At 41.6% G+C, this 12,467-nt stretch overlaps 1 protein-coding gene across 3 annotated transcripts in view; it reads right to left on the reverse strand.

Annotated features, from left to right (window-relative positions):
• UNC80 (unc-80 homolog, NALCN channel complex subunit) overlaps nucleotides 1-12,467 on the reverse strand; it is a 122,185-nt gene that overhangs the window by 26,131 nt on the left and 83,587 nt on the right. For all 3 annotated transcript variants that reach the window (XM_008504926.2, XM_030454175.1, XM_008504925.2), the window contains 9 exons: nucleotides 11,751-11,931; nucleotides 10,541-10,809; nucleotides 7,764-7,898; nucleotides 6,920-7,058; nucleotides 5,308-5,404; nucleotides 4,435-4,605; nucleotides 4,151-4,243; nucleotides 2,413-2,448; nucleotides 1,842-2,060 (listed from right to left, as the gene is read on the reverse strand). In XM_008504926.2, coding sequence (XP_008503148.2) covers nucleotides 1,842-2,060; nucleotides 2,413-2,448; nucleotides 4,151-4,243; nucleotides 4,435-4,605; nucleotides 5,308-5,404; nucleotides 6,920-7,058; nucleotides 7,764-7,898; nucleotides 10,541-10,809; nucleotides 11,751-11,931 — 1,340 coding nt within the window. The remainder of the gene's footprint in view (nucleotides 1-1,841; nucleotides 2,061-2,412; nucleotides 2,449-4,150; nucleotides 4,244-4,434; nucleotides 4,606-5,307; nucleotides 5,405-6,919; nucleotides 7,059-7,763; nucleotides 7,899-10,540; nucleotides 10,810-11,750; nucleotides 11,932-12,467) is intronic.

Raw genomic sequence — 12,467 nt, forward strand, 5'->3', positions numbered from 1 at the left:
GTCACACCACATTCGGGCAGATCTGCTCTCCCCTTAGAAAAGATATTTTTCCTGAGGCAGCTAAATCCTGTCAGTCATTTCACCGATACTTAGGAAATTAATTTATGTAAGAATCAAGGTGATGTTCACTGCCATTTATGGATAACTGTGATAAATCAATTCAAGTTCTAGCACTTTCCAGGAGACACAAGTGAATCAGAGCACAACTCATTATCTTCTGAAGATCAATCCTTTACTTTTGCTGCTGTAATCTTTTATCACCAAAGACCTTCTCTTCTGAAGAGAATACAGTATTTTCCAGCTGCTACTGCATACAATGACTTGTCTTCACAAAAAATTGTCTCACATGAACGTACTTTTCCAGGATGCACCTTCTTTACATAAAGATTTAAGTTTGGAGGGACTTTTTATCAGGGCATACAGGGGATAGATGCAATAGGGACAAAGGGTAATGGCACTAAACTGGAAGATGGGAAATACAAGTTAGAGATGAGGAAGAAATTCTTCACTGTGAGGGTGGTGAGACACAGGTTGCCCAGGGAACTGTGACTGCCCCATCCCTGGAAATGTTCCAGGCCAGGTTGGATGGGGCTTGGAGCAATCTGGTTCAGTAGATGTCCCTGACTATGGCAGGTCAGCTGGAACTGTTAAGAGCTTAAAGTCCTTTTCAACTCAAGCCATTTTGTGATTCAGGTTTTGAGTTTGTTTGCAGCCAAACATTATCTTAGAATGACATGCATCTGTGGAACCAGGCATCTCCTGTTTACAGTTATCCTCTATTATTAAACACTTGCCAGAAGGGGGGAACAGAAATATTCAATTCATATGCAAACATACAAACCAAACAAAAAACAACTCCCAGCTCTCCTCGGAATTTGGAGTATTAGTTAAGCAAGACCTAAATTAATGTCAAAAAAAGAATCCAAAGATCTCTAACTGTGACATAATCTGTCAGATAGGGGGCTTTGCAGTTTCTTCAAAGCATGCATATAAAAGCTGAAAGAACTGGTAGAGGGTTTGCCTTCGTCCAGGGTGAGGAACAGATGTGGCTCAGTGCATTGGTAGGATCTGTAACCCTTCAGCTTCCTTTACAGTGTATTCCTGAGGAAAAAGGTATAGCCTTCAGAAAGAGGAATAATTCACAGCTAGAATGGCCTCATGGAGTTCAGGGGTTCATAAATTATTGTAAAGGTGGTTCTGATTCACTTCTGAGGCCAGTCCCAAACAGCTTAAGATACTTCATTGTCTTTCCTATTCACTTTTATTCTCTTGAGCTTAGGGCATTTGGCTTAGGGCATTAAAAAAATGGCCTACTGGTATTCAGCTGGTTTGTATGCAAAGAATGATCTTAAAGTATTTCTCTGTTGCATAAAAGATTTCAGAGAGCTGTCTCCTTGTGATCCTCTTGACAAAGCATATGCTGGGGCCACTGGTCCTGTAAATGCCTCCTGCCCCATCTTTGCCTCCATCTCAGGCATTTTTGCCATACAGTGCAGTGGTTGCTCTGCTCTCCTTGCCTGTCAGCAGCAGTTCTGAGGCAGTGCCACAGGAGAGGATAAAGGTTGTATTCAGCCAGAGAGATGGCTTCCCCACCATCAGCCAGGTTTCCAGAGACCTGTTTTGTCCACTAAGGATGGGGGTCTGAATGAGACCAGAGGAGAGCATATGAAATCTTCTTTACACACAAACAGCATCAGGTACAGCCTATGAAACATCCAAAACAAGCTCTCAATGTTTCAGACAGTAACACGCAACTACGCTATCAAAAAGGGATTCCACCTGAAAAATTAGGAGCTAAAAGAAAGCAATTGTCCTGAAATGAACCCGTAAAAGCAGAATACCTCATGTGGGACTTCACATCCAGCAGCTCTAGAGAAGTCACTCGGGGCTCACCAGCCAGGTTCTGCAGAATCTTCAGCCTTGGACCACAGTGCTTGTAAAACTCAGTGCAGATATTCAGCAGTGACTCCCGCGGTCTCCTGAACTCCTCTCTGGCAATTCGTTCATCCAGCTCTTCTCGAGGAAGACCCTGACCCTCCTCCAGTAAATGAAGGTTCTCCCTGGAGGACACAAAAAGAGAAAAAGTAGGAAGTGTTGCATGCAATGGAACAGCAGAGACATATTGAAACAACCTCTCCAGCTTGCTTTTCCAGCAGAAGCTTTTCACTGCAATTGAAAAGGATAGTTGCATCTGCAATAAATAAATAAAAAATAATTAAAAAAAGGAAATTATGACCTGTCAAATCTTGTTAAAATTTCAAATAATATCTATATGAATTATTCTTTGTTACCCTCCCCTAAAAAATTAGGCTGCTTGTAACATCAACAGTGGGTGAGACCAATTGAATCCAGAAACTGCGGGGCAACATTTCATCACAAGCCAGGGAAGATTGGGCAAATATTTTACTGTACCTGATAAAGTGTAATTTGGCTCCCTGTTCTGGGTACCTAGGAAAACAGAAAGAGGATGGTTTTAAAAAGCAATTTAGTAATGCCTAAACTGTGCCTTTCTGAAAGCAGGTGACACTGTTCTAACCCAGAAGGTATAGTGGCCATGGGCAGATGGTATCTTGTGTCACTGGAACAATGGCTACACCTAGTGACCACATTGAATGTCCTTTACCTCTTGGCTGGCAGCAGCCACAGATTCCTAAAGTTATTGCCCTTGTTATGAAAGGAAAAATTCAGGCTTAAACACTGTAGTCCTCTTTCAAGCAGTTTCTTTTACTGATTTTTCACCCCAGTGCTTGGTCTGTTTCCTAACCCCAGAGCTCACCTGGTAGAAAGTGTGGGGTTTTGTTTGTTTGTTTAATTCTCTTTTTTTCATGCTACTTCTTGTTGTGAAAGCATTAAAAAACCCTGCAACACTTAGTGAACATGTCCAAGGCCGGAACAGTGATCATTCTACCATCCTGGGACTCCTGCTGTTGCTAGCAGATGTCTGCTGCAATGATAAGGGCAGGACACGTGGAGCAGTGAAAAAAATGTCAGATCAGAGACTGAAATATTGGATCAGAAGGAAAAATATTTCATCACAGACTGAATGCTTGATAATCAGAAAGATCTAGAAATGTAAACCAAGATGTCCAAGTCACAGAGCATCTGGAGTCTCCACATGACCTTTCAGCAGATACATATTAACCACTCTCCAAAATCAGCAAATAACTACTTCCCATTACACATTATTTTCCTTAGAATGGGCAATCTTGTAATGGAAGTAAGTGGCACATATCCACTTCAGCTTTGAGCATGAAGGGTTCTATCTGCTTCTCATATCTGGAATTGAAAGTCAAAGTTTTGTTTCATCCATGTCTGAATTGGTCTTCAAAGAATAACAGACTTTGGTTACTAACCAAGAATATGTTCACTATGCATCAAAAATCTGACTCAATAGGTTTCTGATGATCCATGCAGAGAGTGGTTTCTATCTCTCTTCAGTTAAAAATAAAGGGGAGGGGGATAACTCAGCATGTCTTGCCAAAAGGGTGCTCCTGATTTACAGTCCTCTACCAGACTATTGGCTGTGCACAGACACTACCACTGAAAAAAAGAGTAATCAGGAGAAAATGCTCTGCACTGGAAGAACAGTGACTCCAGCTTTTTCTAGAGGAGAATTCCCTTTCCAGGTCAGGACAAATATTAGATTTAAAGCACACTAAGGCATAGCCTGGCCAGGAAAAAAGCAGGTAAAATTAAAAGGAAATTGGGAAAGGGGAAAAAAACTGAAGGAGATGCCAGTCTCTGTGAGTCTTAATTAATATGCAGGTTGTGCTTATACTGTTGGTCAGTCTCTCAGAATAAGGCCTGAAGGATACAACCCCCATGTCATCCAAGTGGTGGCTTTGATAGTGGACTCAGAAGAAAACTAAGCAGAGAACTGAGGGAAAATATACTGCTAGAGTAAAAAATGTGAAATGAAGGACATTTAGGATGGATGTCAAACACTTCTGGTCTTCTCTTTAGTCACATAGTTTTAAACTAGAGATTCTAGTCTTGGGGATTTCAGTCCCTGTAGTCATGGGCTATAGATCTTTTAATCTGAATGGTTTTTTGTCATAGATCACTCTGATTAATGAGATGTTACCTTACTCAAAAAGTAAAAAGAAAAAAGTTAAGAACCATGAGAAAGGAGGAAAACCCACTGGCTTACCTGGTGTTCACACCTGCTGACATGGTGTGGTTTGCTGTGGTGGTCCCTTTATGGCCTTGGTCACATCGACTCATCTGTGGGGCTGTCATAGGCCTGGAAGAGGAGAGGTGAACAGCACACTAAAAAACTAAGAATGCACTGCTTGTGATCAGGCGAAATCTGGCACTAATTTTCCTGTGTCTGAAACTCAGCTATTATTCAAGCTAAGCTGCATCTCATGACCTCCTCTGCATTCCCTCTTCCCACACTGATAACCAAACCCAGGCTCTAACTATGTAGGTTACCTGGTGAGAATTTCTACACTGTACAAGAGGGCCTGCAAAGAGGTGGCAAGGGCAGCCATAGCAGCAATCTCCTCACGAGCTGCTGTCACAGTCTCCACCTGGGAGGTTTGTCGCTTCAGTTTCTGCAAGTAACAGGGAACCAGTGCTTCCAAGACCATCAGCATCTGGAGGCTGGAAAAATAACCAACATTGGTCTGTTTTATTTTCTCAGTCTTGAAATTCAGATCAGGCAAAGGCTTCAATTTCTATCTGAAGACCCCTGGATCTCTCACCAGCTTTGTGATTTCATTCCTTCTTATTAGCTAAGCAGTCCTGGGTGAAAGAAACTTTTGAACTGGGGACTTCAGGATGGGGGGGGAATAAGCTAATGCATGAAACAATAATAAAAAAAAACAACCTGAACTTCTGGGTATCTTCTGAATATGACATCCAATTCTTTTTCTTCTGAAGACACCTTTCTTCTCTAGTTCCCTCTAGGAAATTAACCTTTTTTGCTTTAGCAATTTACCTCCCCTCTCTCTATAGCTTCCCGTTCTTTCCAGATGCCTGTTTCTCCCCTCCTCCAGTTCCATCTCCATTGGTCCTCTGACAACAGAACCCTGCAGGACACCATGAGACTCCCCACTTGGAAATACAGCTTATGTCTTGCTGCTCAGACTATCACACAGCTCAGTGCTGTAGCTGGCAGCTGCTGGGGTTTGGAGCTGGTGCCCTAGGAAAGGTATCAAAAAGGCAGAGGCTTGGCCTCACAAAGCAGCCTTGGAATGCCTTTCCATAACCTCTGCCTCCATTTGTCAGCCTTGCTCTTCCATGCCATATGCAGATTTTATACTTTTTCTTTGTCTGCACAAAGGAAGAAAAAGAGATTAGCACCTTCTGAATGATTCAGGAGCATAGGCCACCACTGTCACACAAAGCTTGATGGCTTCACTGATAGAAAATGTCAAGTCTTCATTCCCATAGCAGAAATCTGAGGGAGTAAAGCAATATGAGAAGGCTGTCACACAGACATACATTATGTGAAAGGAGCTAGCACACTCCTTTTATCCTCTCTTCCTTTGCTTGCTTCTCAAGTTAGCAAACCCCAATAAGCACTTAATTTTTGGAAAAAAAAAAAATCTGTCTTTATAAAGAAATATGCTGCACTCCCACTTGCACCCTGCAAGAACTTGGTAGGTGAGAAGCAGTTCTCAGGAGGTCAACTCAGCACTGAGCTTCAGACCTACAGCTGCTACTGAAATCCCATTTCAAATATCATCCCATAACAATCAAAATCTTTAAGCTCATACATGTCAACTTGACAACAATTTTTATGCTCCCTATGCTTTTTCCTAGATGTTTCCACCACACTAAAAATTGTGCCAAAAACTGTACCATTGATGGTAGAAGATAGTTTTACTTCTAAGAATTCACACCCCTTTTATGCCAGCAGTCACATGGGCATACAGAAGTGGGTCCTGATTGATAGTGATCTGGGAAAAAGTGATTTAATTGTGCAGCATCATAAAATCCCAGTATGTAAAAAAGCTTTAAGGCTAGACATATTTCACAAAAAACATCAAAATCAGTATTATTTATGGGAAGTGCAAATTTGGAAAGTTGAAGATCCTTATAAAAAATCAGCTAAAAAAATACTTCCCTGCAAGTCCCAAAGCAGCCAAATTCTTAAATGATGCATTGCACAGATAACTATGAAGAGACAGTGTCCTGGATACCTCATACAGCCATATGTTTTCTGCTTTGTGATAAATCAGCAGCCCCCCTAGAATACAGCACTATCAAATGTCTGAATGCCATCCATCATCTAGTCTGGCCATGGGAGAGGATGCTTTTGTTTCTGGACCATACGGACCAGAGGAGAGGATGACACTGATCTTGTCAGCATGATACAGATTATTAGGCATCTTTATTCTTCACCCACACACTATAAAATTCAAAATGCCAGGGGCTAATCTCAGACTCTCAGGCTCAACGCAGAACAAACAGATTTGGAATAAAATAAATTGGTAACTCCCTTTCTGAAGAAGATAGCAAAAGGATAGTGATGATAAAGTCAGCCCTAAAAGCCTCATGAGGCATAAGAAAGAGAGCACAGCCTGCATTCTGTGAGAAGAAAAGGGCCTTGAACTTGGGAGACATTAAATCAGCCTTCTAGTACTTATGGGAAAGATAGTGAGGGACACTTTCTCAAGGAGGGGTGTGGTTGGATAAGGGTTAACAGTTTTAAAGGATAGATTAAAATTAGGTATTAGGAATAAATTCTTCCTACGTGGGAGGTGAGACAGAGGTGCAGGCTGCCCAGAGCAGCTGTGGCTACCCCATCCATGGACGTATCTGAGGTGTCTCTGTGTTGGGAGAGGGAGGTGTGGAACTGGATTATTTTTGTCTCTTCCCACCCAAACCATTCTGTGATTCTATGAACATCTCATGCTTCATCAAATGCATATTGATTCAATACAATTAATAAAGGGTGATTTGCTGTTACCCAGTGACTTGAGAGGCTTTTCTGCTTTCACCAGCTCTAAGATGTCCAGAATGTCTGGAATTTCTCCCTCTAAAGACTGCAGCAGGTCAAACAGGCACTGAGCTGACACTCCTTTGCTTGTTCCGTTGTTTGTGGCATCCTGTTTCAAACAACAGACATTCACGGCCGATTTCCTGAGGGCTTTGTGCATTCCAGCATCCTACTTGGAGTTGTGGGCAGCCTTTTGTTTGACAAAGGGCCCACGTGGAGTTCAAGAGCTTAGGGCTATCAGGCAATGAGGCTTGTCTGGCTCAACAGGTTGATTCTACAGAGGAAGCATCATCTGAAAACTGCACACAGCTTTAGAGCAACAAATCTTTGCTGTGCCATGAAGACGAAAGATGTGCTTGCTTACATGGTATTGTGCAGTTAGATTTGATGCTTCCACTTCAACGTAAAAATCCATTAACTTGTTAATAAATAACCAATGAATATTACAAAACATACCTAGTCCAATCTTAGAGTTCACATGCATCAGAACTTTTCATTAAGCTTTTAGTTCCTATTCTTAGATTTTAAGAAAGGATTTTCATTTAAAGAGTTACAAATCATTATTGTTCTTTTACACCCTATTTACAGACAGATATTTGAAGGGAGACCACATTTACTACCCTGGATACTAGTGGGTATCTCTCTCCTGCTCAATCAACTGATGAACAGAAGCCTGCAGAGATCTATTCAGTAAATTATTCTGTGGAGCCAGCACATGTTCAGTAAGAACTGTGCTGCTGCTCCTGCTGTTTGCCCATGGTGAACTCTGATACAGCCTTCCCCATGCCAGGACTCGGGAATGGCTTTTACTCACAGGGAACTCCAGGAGAGGGGCCACACTTGCAAAGAGCTGCAGGATGAAAGGCTTGCGATGCAGGACGTAGAACTGGCGGCACGCAAACTCAATCGCCTGGCGTAACAGGGGGTTGCTCTCATAGTCAGAGTATACCTGAGCAAACAAAAAAAGGAGAGGGAAGTGCTACTGCAGGGGAAGGACTCTCATCTCCTGACCACAAACTAGAAAGAAATATGCTGCACTCCTACTTGCACCCTGCAAGAACTTGGTAGGTGAGAAGCAGTTCTCAGGAGGTCAATCAGCTACATTCTTGTCATTCCTGTTATGCTTGTCTAATGTTTTGCAAGACATTGTCAGGTAAGGCACGTCAGAAATTACCCTTAGAAAAAAGGTTTGCTTGTTACTCTTGAGCTTTCTTTATCACACTTTTAGTCCATTATATTCTGTGCTGTATATCAGAGGTAGATCCTTTCTCTCTCCTTCCTAAAACCACTTTACTATTTTGAAGCTCTTTCTTCATCTTTTTCAGGTAATCAAATCCCAGCTCTTTCAGTCCCTTTTGATGTGACTTGTTCTAGCTGTGTATCTGTGGTCCAGTCTTTAGTTTCTTCAGTTAATTTTTATGCCCACAGCCAGCACTTCAAGTCAGAAATGCTGCAGATGGGAGGAGTAAAATTACTCTGTATTTAGTTCACAAGATACAAACCTGTATAGACACCCCAGAAGAGGACTCAAGATAGTTTTCTTTTTCACCAGCAGGACACTGGTGATTCGCGTTTAACTATAGAGCTCTAACTCCAGTGTTCTGCCCTGCAGAGGTGCTATAAAATCAGCTACTTTCCCTTACACCATCTGTATGGCTGATTATTAATAAGTAAGGATCTACACTTGTCCAACCTGATCAACAGAATCTGAGTGATATTTTTTCTTTTTTCAGACTGTATCTCCAGCACACTGACAGTCCCACTCACTTTTAATATATTTTGAGGGTTTAGAGTGGAGTTTCCTTCATGCTGGCCATTGAGCCATGCAATCAATTTGTTGCCAAAGATATGGGACTTGTTTCTTGGTTATGTAAACAGTATAAACTGCTGGGGAACAACTTCATATGTTTCCTTCTTCTGTCCTATACAATTGCCTGTGTGCATTGCTCTGCCAGTACAAATCTGTGGGAGCTTTGGGGTGGAGGTTGGCAGAATTTTCCTGCTATCTGCTAGGAGCAGGCAAGATTGAGCTTGATTGAACTGCAAAATTCCCATTAAAGCACATGGCTTTTGACATTTTCTAAGAAACTATCTAGTGTGGCAGATATCTGCAGAAATATATGCCCTCTTCAGTAGCCTAACAGGCTGAAGAGATGAGGATATCTTCATTGGAATCAGAGGCCTGTGGCAATATTTATGCATCATGCCTGTCACACTTGCAATACCTCATTTACTTGAGAAAAGGGAAATAATTAACCATATATGCATTTCACAAAGGAAAGCACAAAAACCTGCACCAAAAAGAGCCCTGTGGGAGCATGGATGCACCACTAATTAAACTGTTAGTGCCTAGGGTGGGGTTTGACCCCAGAACTGGTAGAATTTCTGTATGAGGGCCATAAAAACAAACAAACAAACAAAAAAAAAACCAAAAAATCATCTGATCTTGGGTGCCTGGAACAGAGATATGAGGGTCTGCAAAACCAAACTCATTTAGGTTTTGTGTACAGTTGCTTTATAACCTCCCCTGAGGAGTATTTTATTAATTAGGTAGTTGGCAACAATTGGTATGGAAGTGGGAGTAGGAAAGAATTTCTTTCAATATGAAAAGTGAAAATAAAGGCAGAGTCTGAATGGTTACTAAAGAGCTGAATAGTTACTGTTAAGTCCCTTAAATAATTAAGTTATTTTATTTCAAAATGTCTTGTTACTAAGTAATAAAATCATACTCTGCAGACCTTATACATACTTATCCAACTATGTAAGAGATTATATTAGAGCTTCCATGTTTTTATTTGTTTAGATGCCTAAATTAATCATGGGTTCTAATTATCAACATAGGGATGTCATGATCACTGCTTCTTTTACAGAAAATGATTGTTTTCTGTATTTGTATTATAATACTGACTCTCTAGTTATATACTGTCTCTAGGTCCTGCATACATAATCTTTTCTTTGGAAAAGAACTATATTGGGCTTTTAAAATTTATTTTCAATATCTGATTTTTGGCCAAAAGTTAACAAGAAAAAAATGCATACTTGTACACCTGGAAGTGAAGGAAATGCTATGTCTAATACTTGCAATATTTGTCATCACCACACAAAAAGACAACAAACAGTTTCTCATAAACACTTATTTTCTATTGGTTTTTAAATTGCTGATATTAGAATTATAATTTTTAAAGAAGTGGTTATAATTTCCTTTCAGTCAGCAAGAAATAAATCCAGATCTTCCAACTGTTCCCCAGATTTCAACCATCCCTGGAGGAAAAAAACACTGGGAGCACTCAAAGTGCAAACGTTTTCCAGAAATTTCACAATTCTGTATGGAATTACATAGTAAGGAAAACGGACATTCATTTATTTAACACAAAGAAGAAAAGAAAACGTAATTTACTTTAAGAAGAAAGGGGAATGTTTGGTCAGGAATGATGGCTTGAGCCATCACACCCTGATCTGTTGATTGTCTTCTTGGTGGCCCCAAAATCCGTGAGCTCCCCAGGCCTCAGCAGTTTAAGATTTCCCTAGGAGCAGTCAGTTTTACAACAGGATGCTTGCTCTGACATCAGTGTGTCCACGGACATGGCTCACCTGCAACATGCTGGGGAGCACCCACTGGTACCCACTGAGGGAGAAGAGGTGGTTGAAGTGCACGGCCGTGTTGATGACGGTGGCAGCGTACTGCCTCAGCAGGGCACTGTCCTCAGGGTGCAGGATCAGGGCTCCATTGAAGACATTCAAAAACAGCATGATTTCATCCCCCCAGGGGAACTCACTGGGCATGCCGAGGAACATCTCCTCCAGCAGCTTAATCCACAAGCTTTTCTGAAGAGTGTCCAGACCAAAGAGTTCTTTCCCAGCTGTGGAGCAGAAGAGGCAATAGCCATCATCTCTGTCCACCACAGCCAACATCACCTCATTCCTAGAGGCCAAAGGACTCTCCAAAGAACTATCCCACAACACTGACAATCATTCTGCCTTTTAAAAAATTTATTTCATGCAAATTATTTCATTATTTTCATATTTCATTTCTGTACTTCTGGAAGTTCTTACATTGCTTGAGCAAACTCTGACTGGAAGCAGCACACATGCAAAAAATGAGTGTTGCACGGCTCATTAAATCTGCTCCCCCATGGTTGGAAAGCTTTTTTTAAAAAAGCAAAAGCAGATCTGAGCTCATATGTGCATCATCTGGCTTTTTATCCTTTGAGTGGCCCTTGCTCACAAGACATTGGTGCAGCATTACAACAGTGCTTCTGAAATCAAATGCCTCCAGGGCCTCTTACAGAACTTGCTAAAGCTTACCATCCTGCTGCAGTGGCCTTTTTAATTCCCAGGTCAGGCTGGAAACCCTGCTAGGCTTTCAGAGCAATATTTCTAAAAAGAGGGCTGCTTCTACAGCCCTGCTGCAGAACTTGCCCCGTCTCCTGTGAAAGTTCACTGCTTCCTCAAGGTGGCAATGGGCCCTGACCAAAGCTTTTCAGGTGCAGTTATGCTCTTGAATACAGTATCCCAGCTTCAGCTTCATGCATAATTTTACTATGTATTTGTAACTTATTCTCATTTGGGTCAAAAAAAGCAGCTTTGTCTGGAAACTTCTAACAGCAAAACCCTATCTGCTGTTGTGCTTACAAACCAACAGCTGTGTATCATTTTCCCTAGGAAGAGATTTAGCTTTCAGTAATGCTACAGGTCCGTATGTTTCTAGGGAAAAGGAATCCTGCATATTTCTAAGGCAAATGAAATGCCTCACTTTCTGGCCCCATTAGAACCACCAGAGAAAGCTATCAGGAGGCCATACCTTGGGGATCATTGAAGAGTGAGAACTCAGCATCGATGGCGCTCCGTGGAAACGAAGGCAAGCGCAGGAGATCCTCCTGGAGCATGGATACATGGGACTGCTTGTGGGCCGTGGGGATTTTCTGTGTCAGAGATATGAGGAACAACACCCGCCCCACCTCTTCTAGCTTGCGAGTGAACACCTAAAAAAAAAAAAAAAAAAAAAAGACAAGGATCAGAAACAGTCTGATCAAAAAGATGTTAGAATGTATATGTACTTTCCTAGGTGAGCTTCCATGGCTTTTTCTGATGGGAAGGATGCTGCATTCCTGACTCAGAGAAACCTTCTGAAAGTCACAGGGCTGGTTCTGCACCTTTCTGCTAGAATTTCTGTGAGCACCGTTCTCCAGCTTATCTCCTCAAAGATGGACCATGTTTGTAAAAGAGGTTTTAAGGACACTTTCTATTTCATCCTTGTGGATAACCCTGAGCTGTTGTCAAAAAGCTTGCACATGTGCCATGTGTTCTTCTGTAGATAAATGAAAGCTTGACCTGTGGGAACCCCAAGATGGTCAGAGACAAACAAATGCTAAACTGAAAGCAAAGGCAAACTAAAACACCTTGCTCTCTAACACTAGATTCAATATGAGGTTGGAGCTGTTCCCTACCTTCAGCGTATAATAAATAAATAAAAGTAGACAAAACAAAGCATCTTCTGAGTCACTGAAAATGAGCAGAC

This window comes from Calypte anna, chromosome 7 (genome assembly GCF_003957555.1).
Source record: "Calypte anna isolate BGI_N300 chromosome 7, bCalAnn1_v1.p, whole genome shotgun sequence".
Lineage (NCBI taxonomy): Eukaryota > Metazoa > Chordata > Aves > Apodiformes > Trochilidae > Calypte > Calypte anna.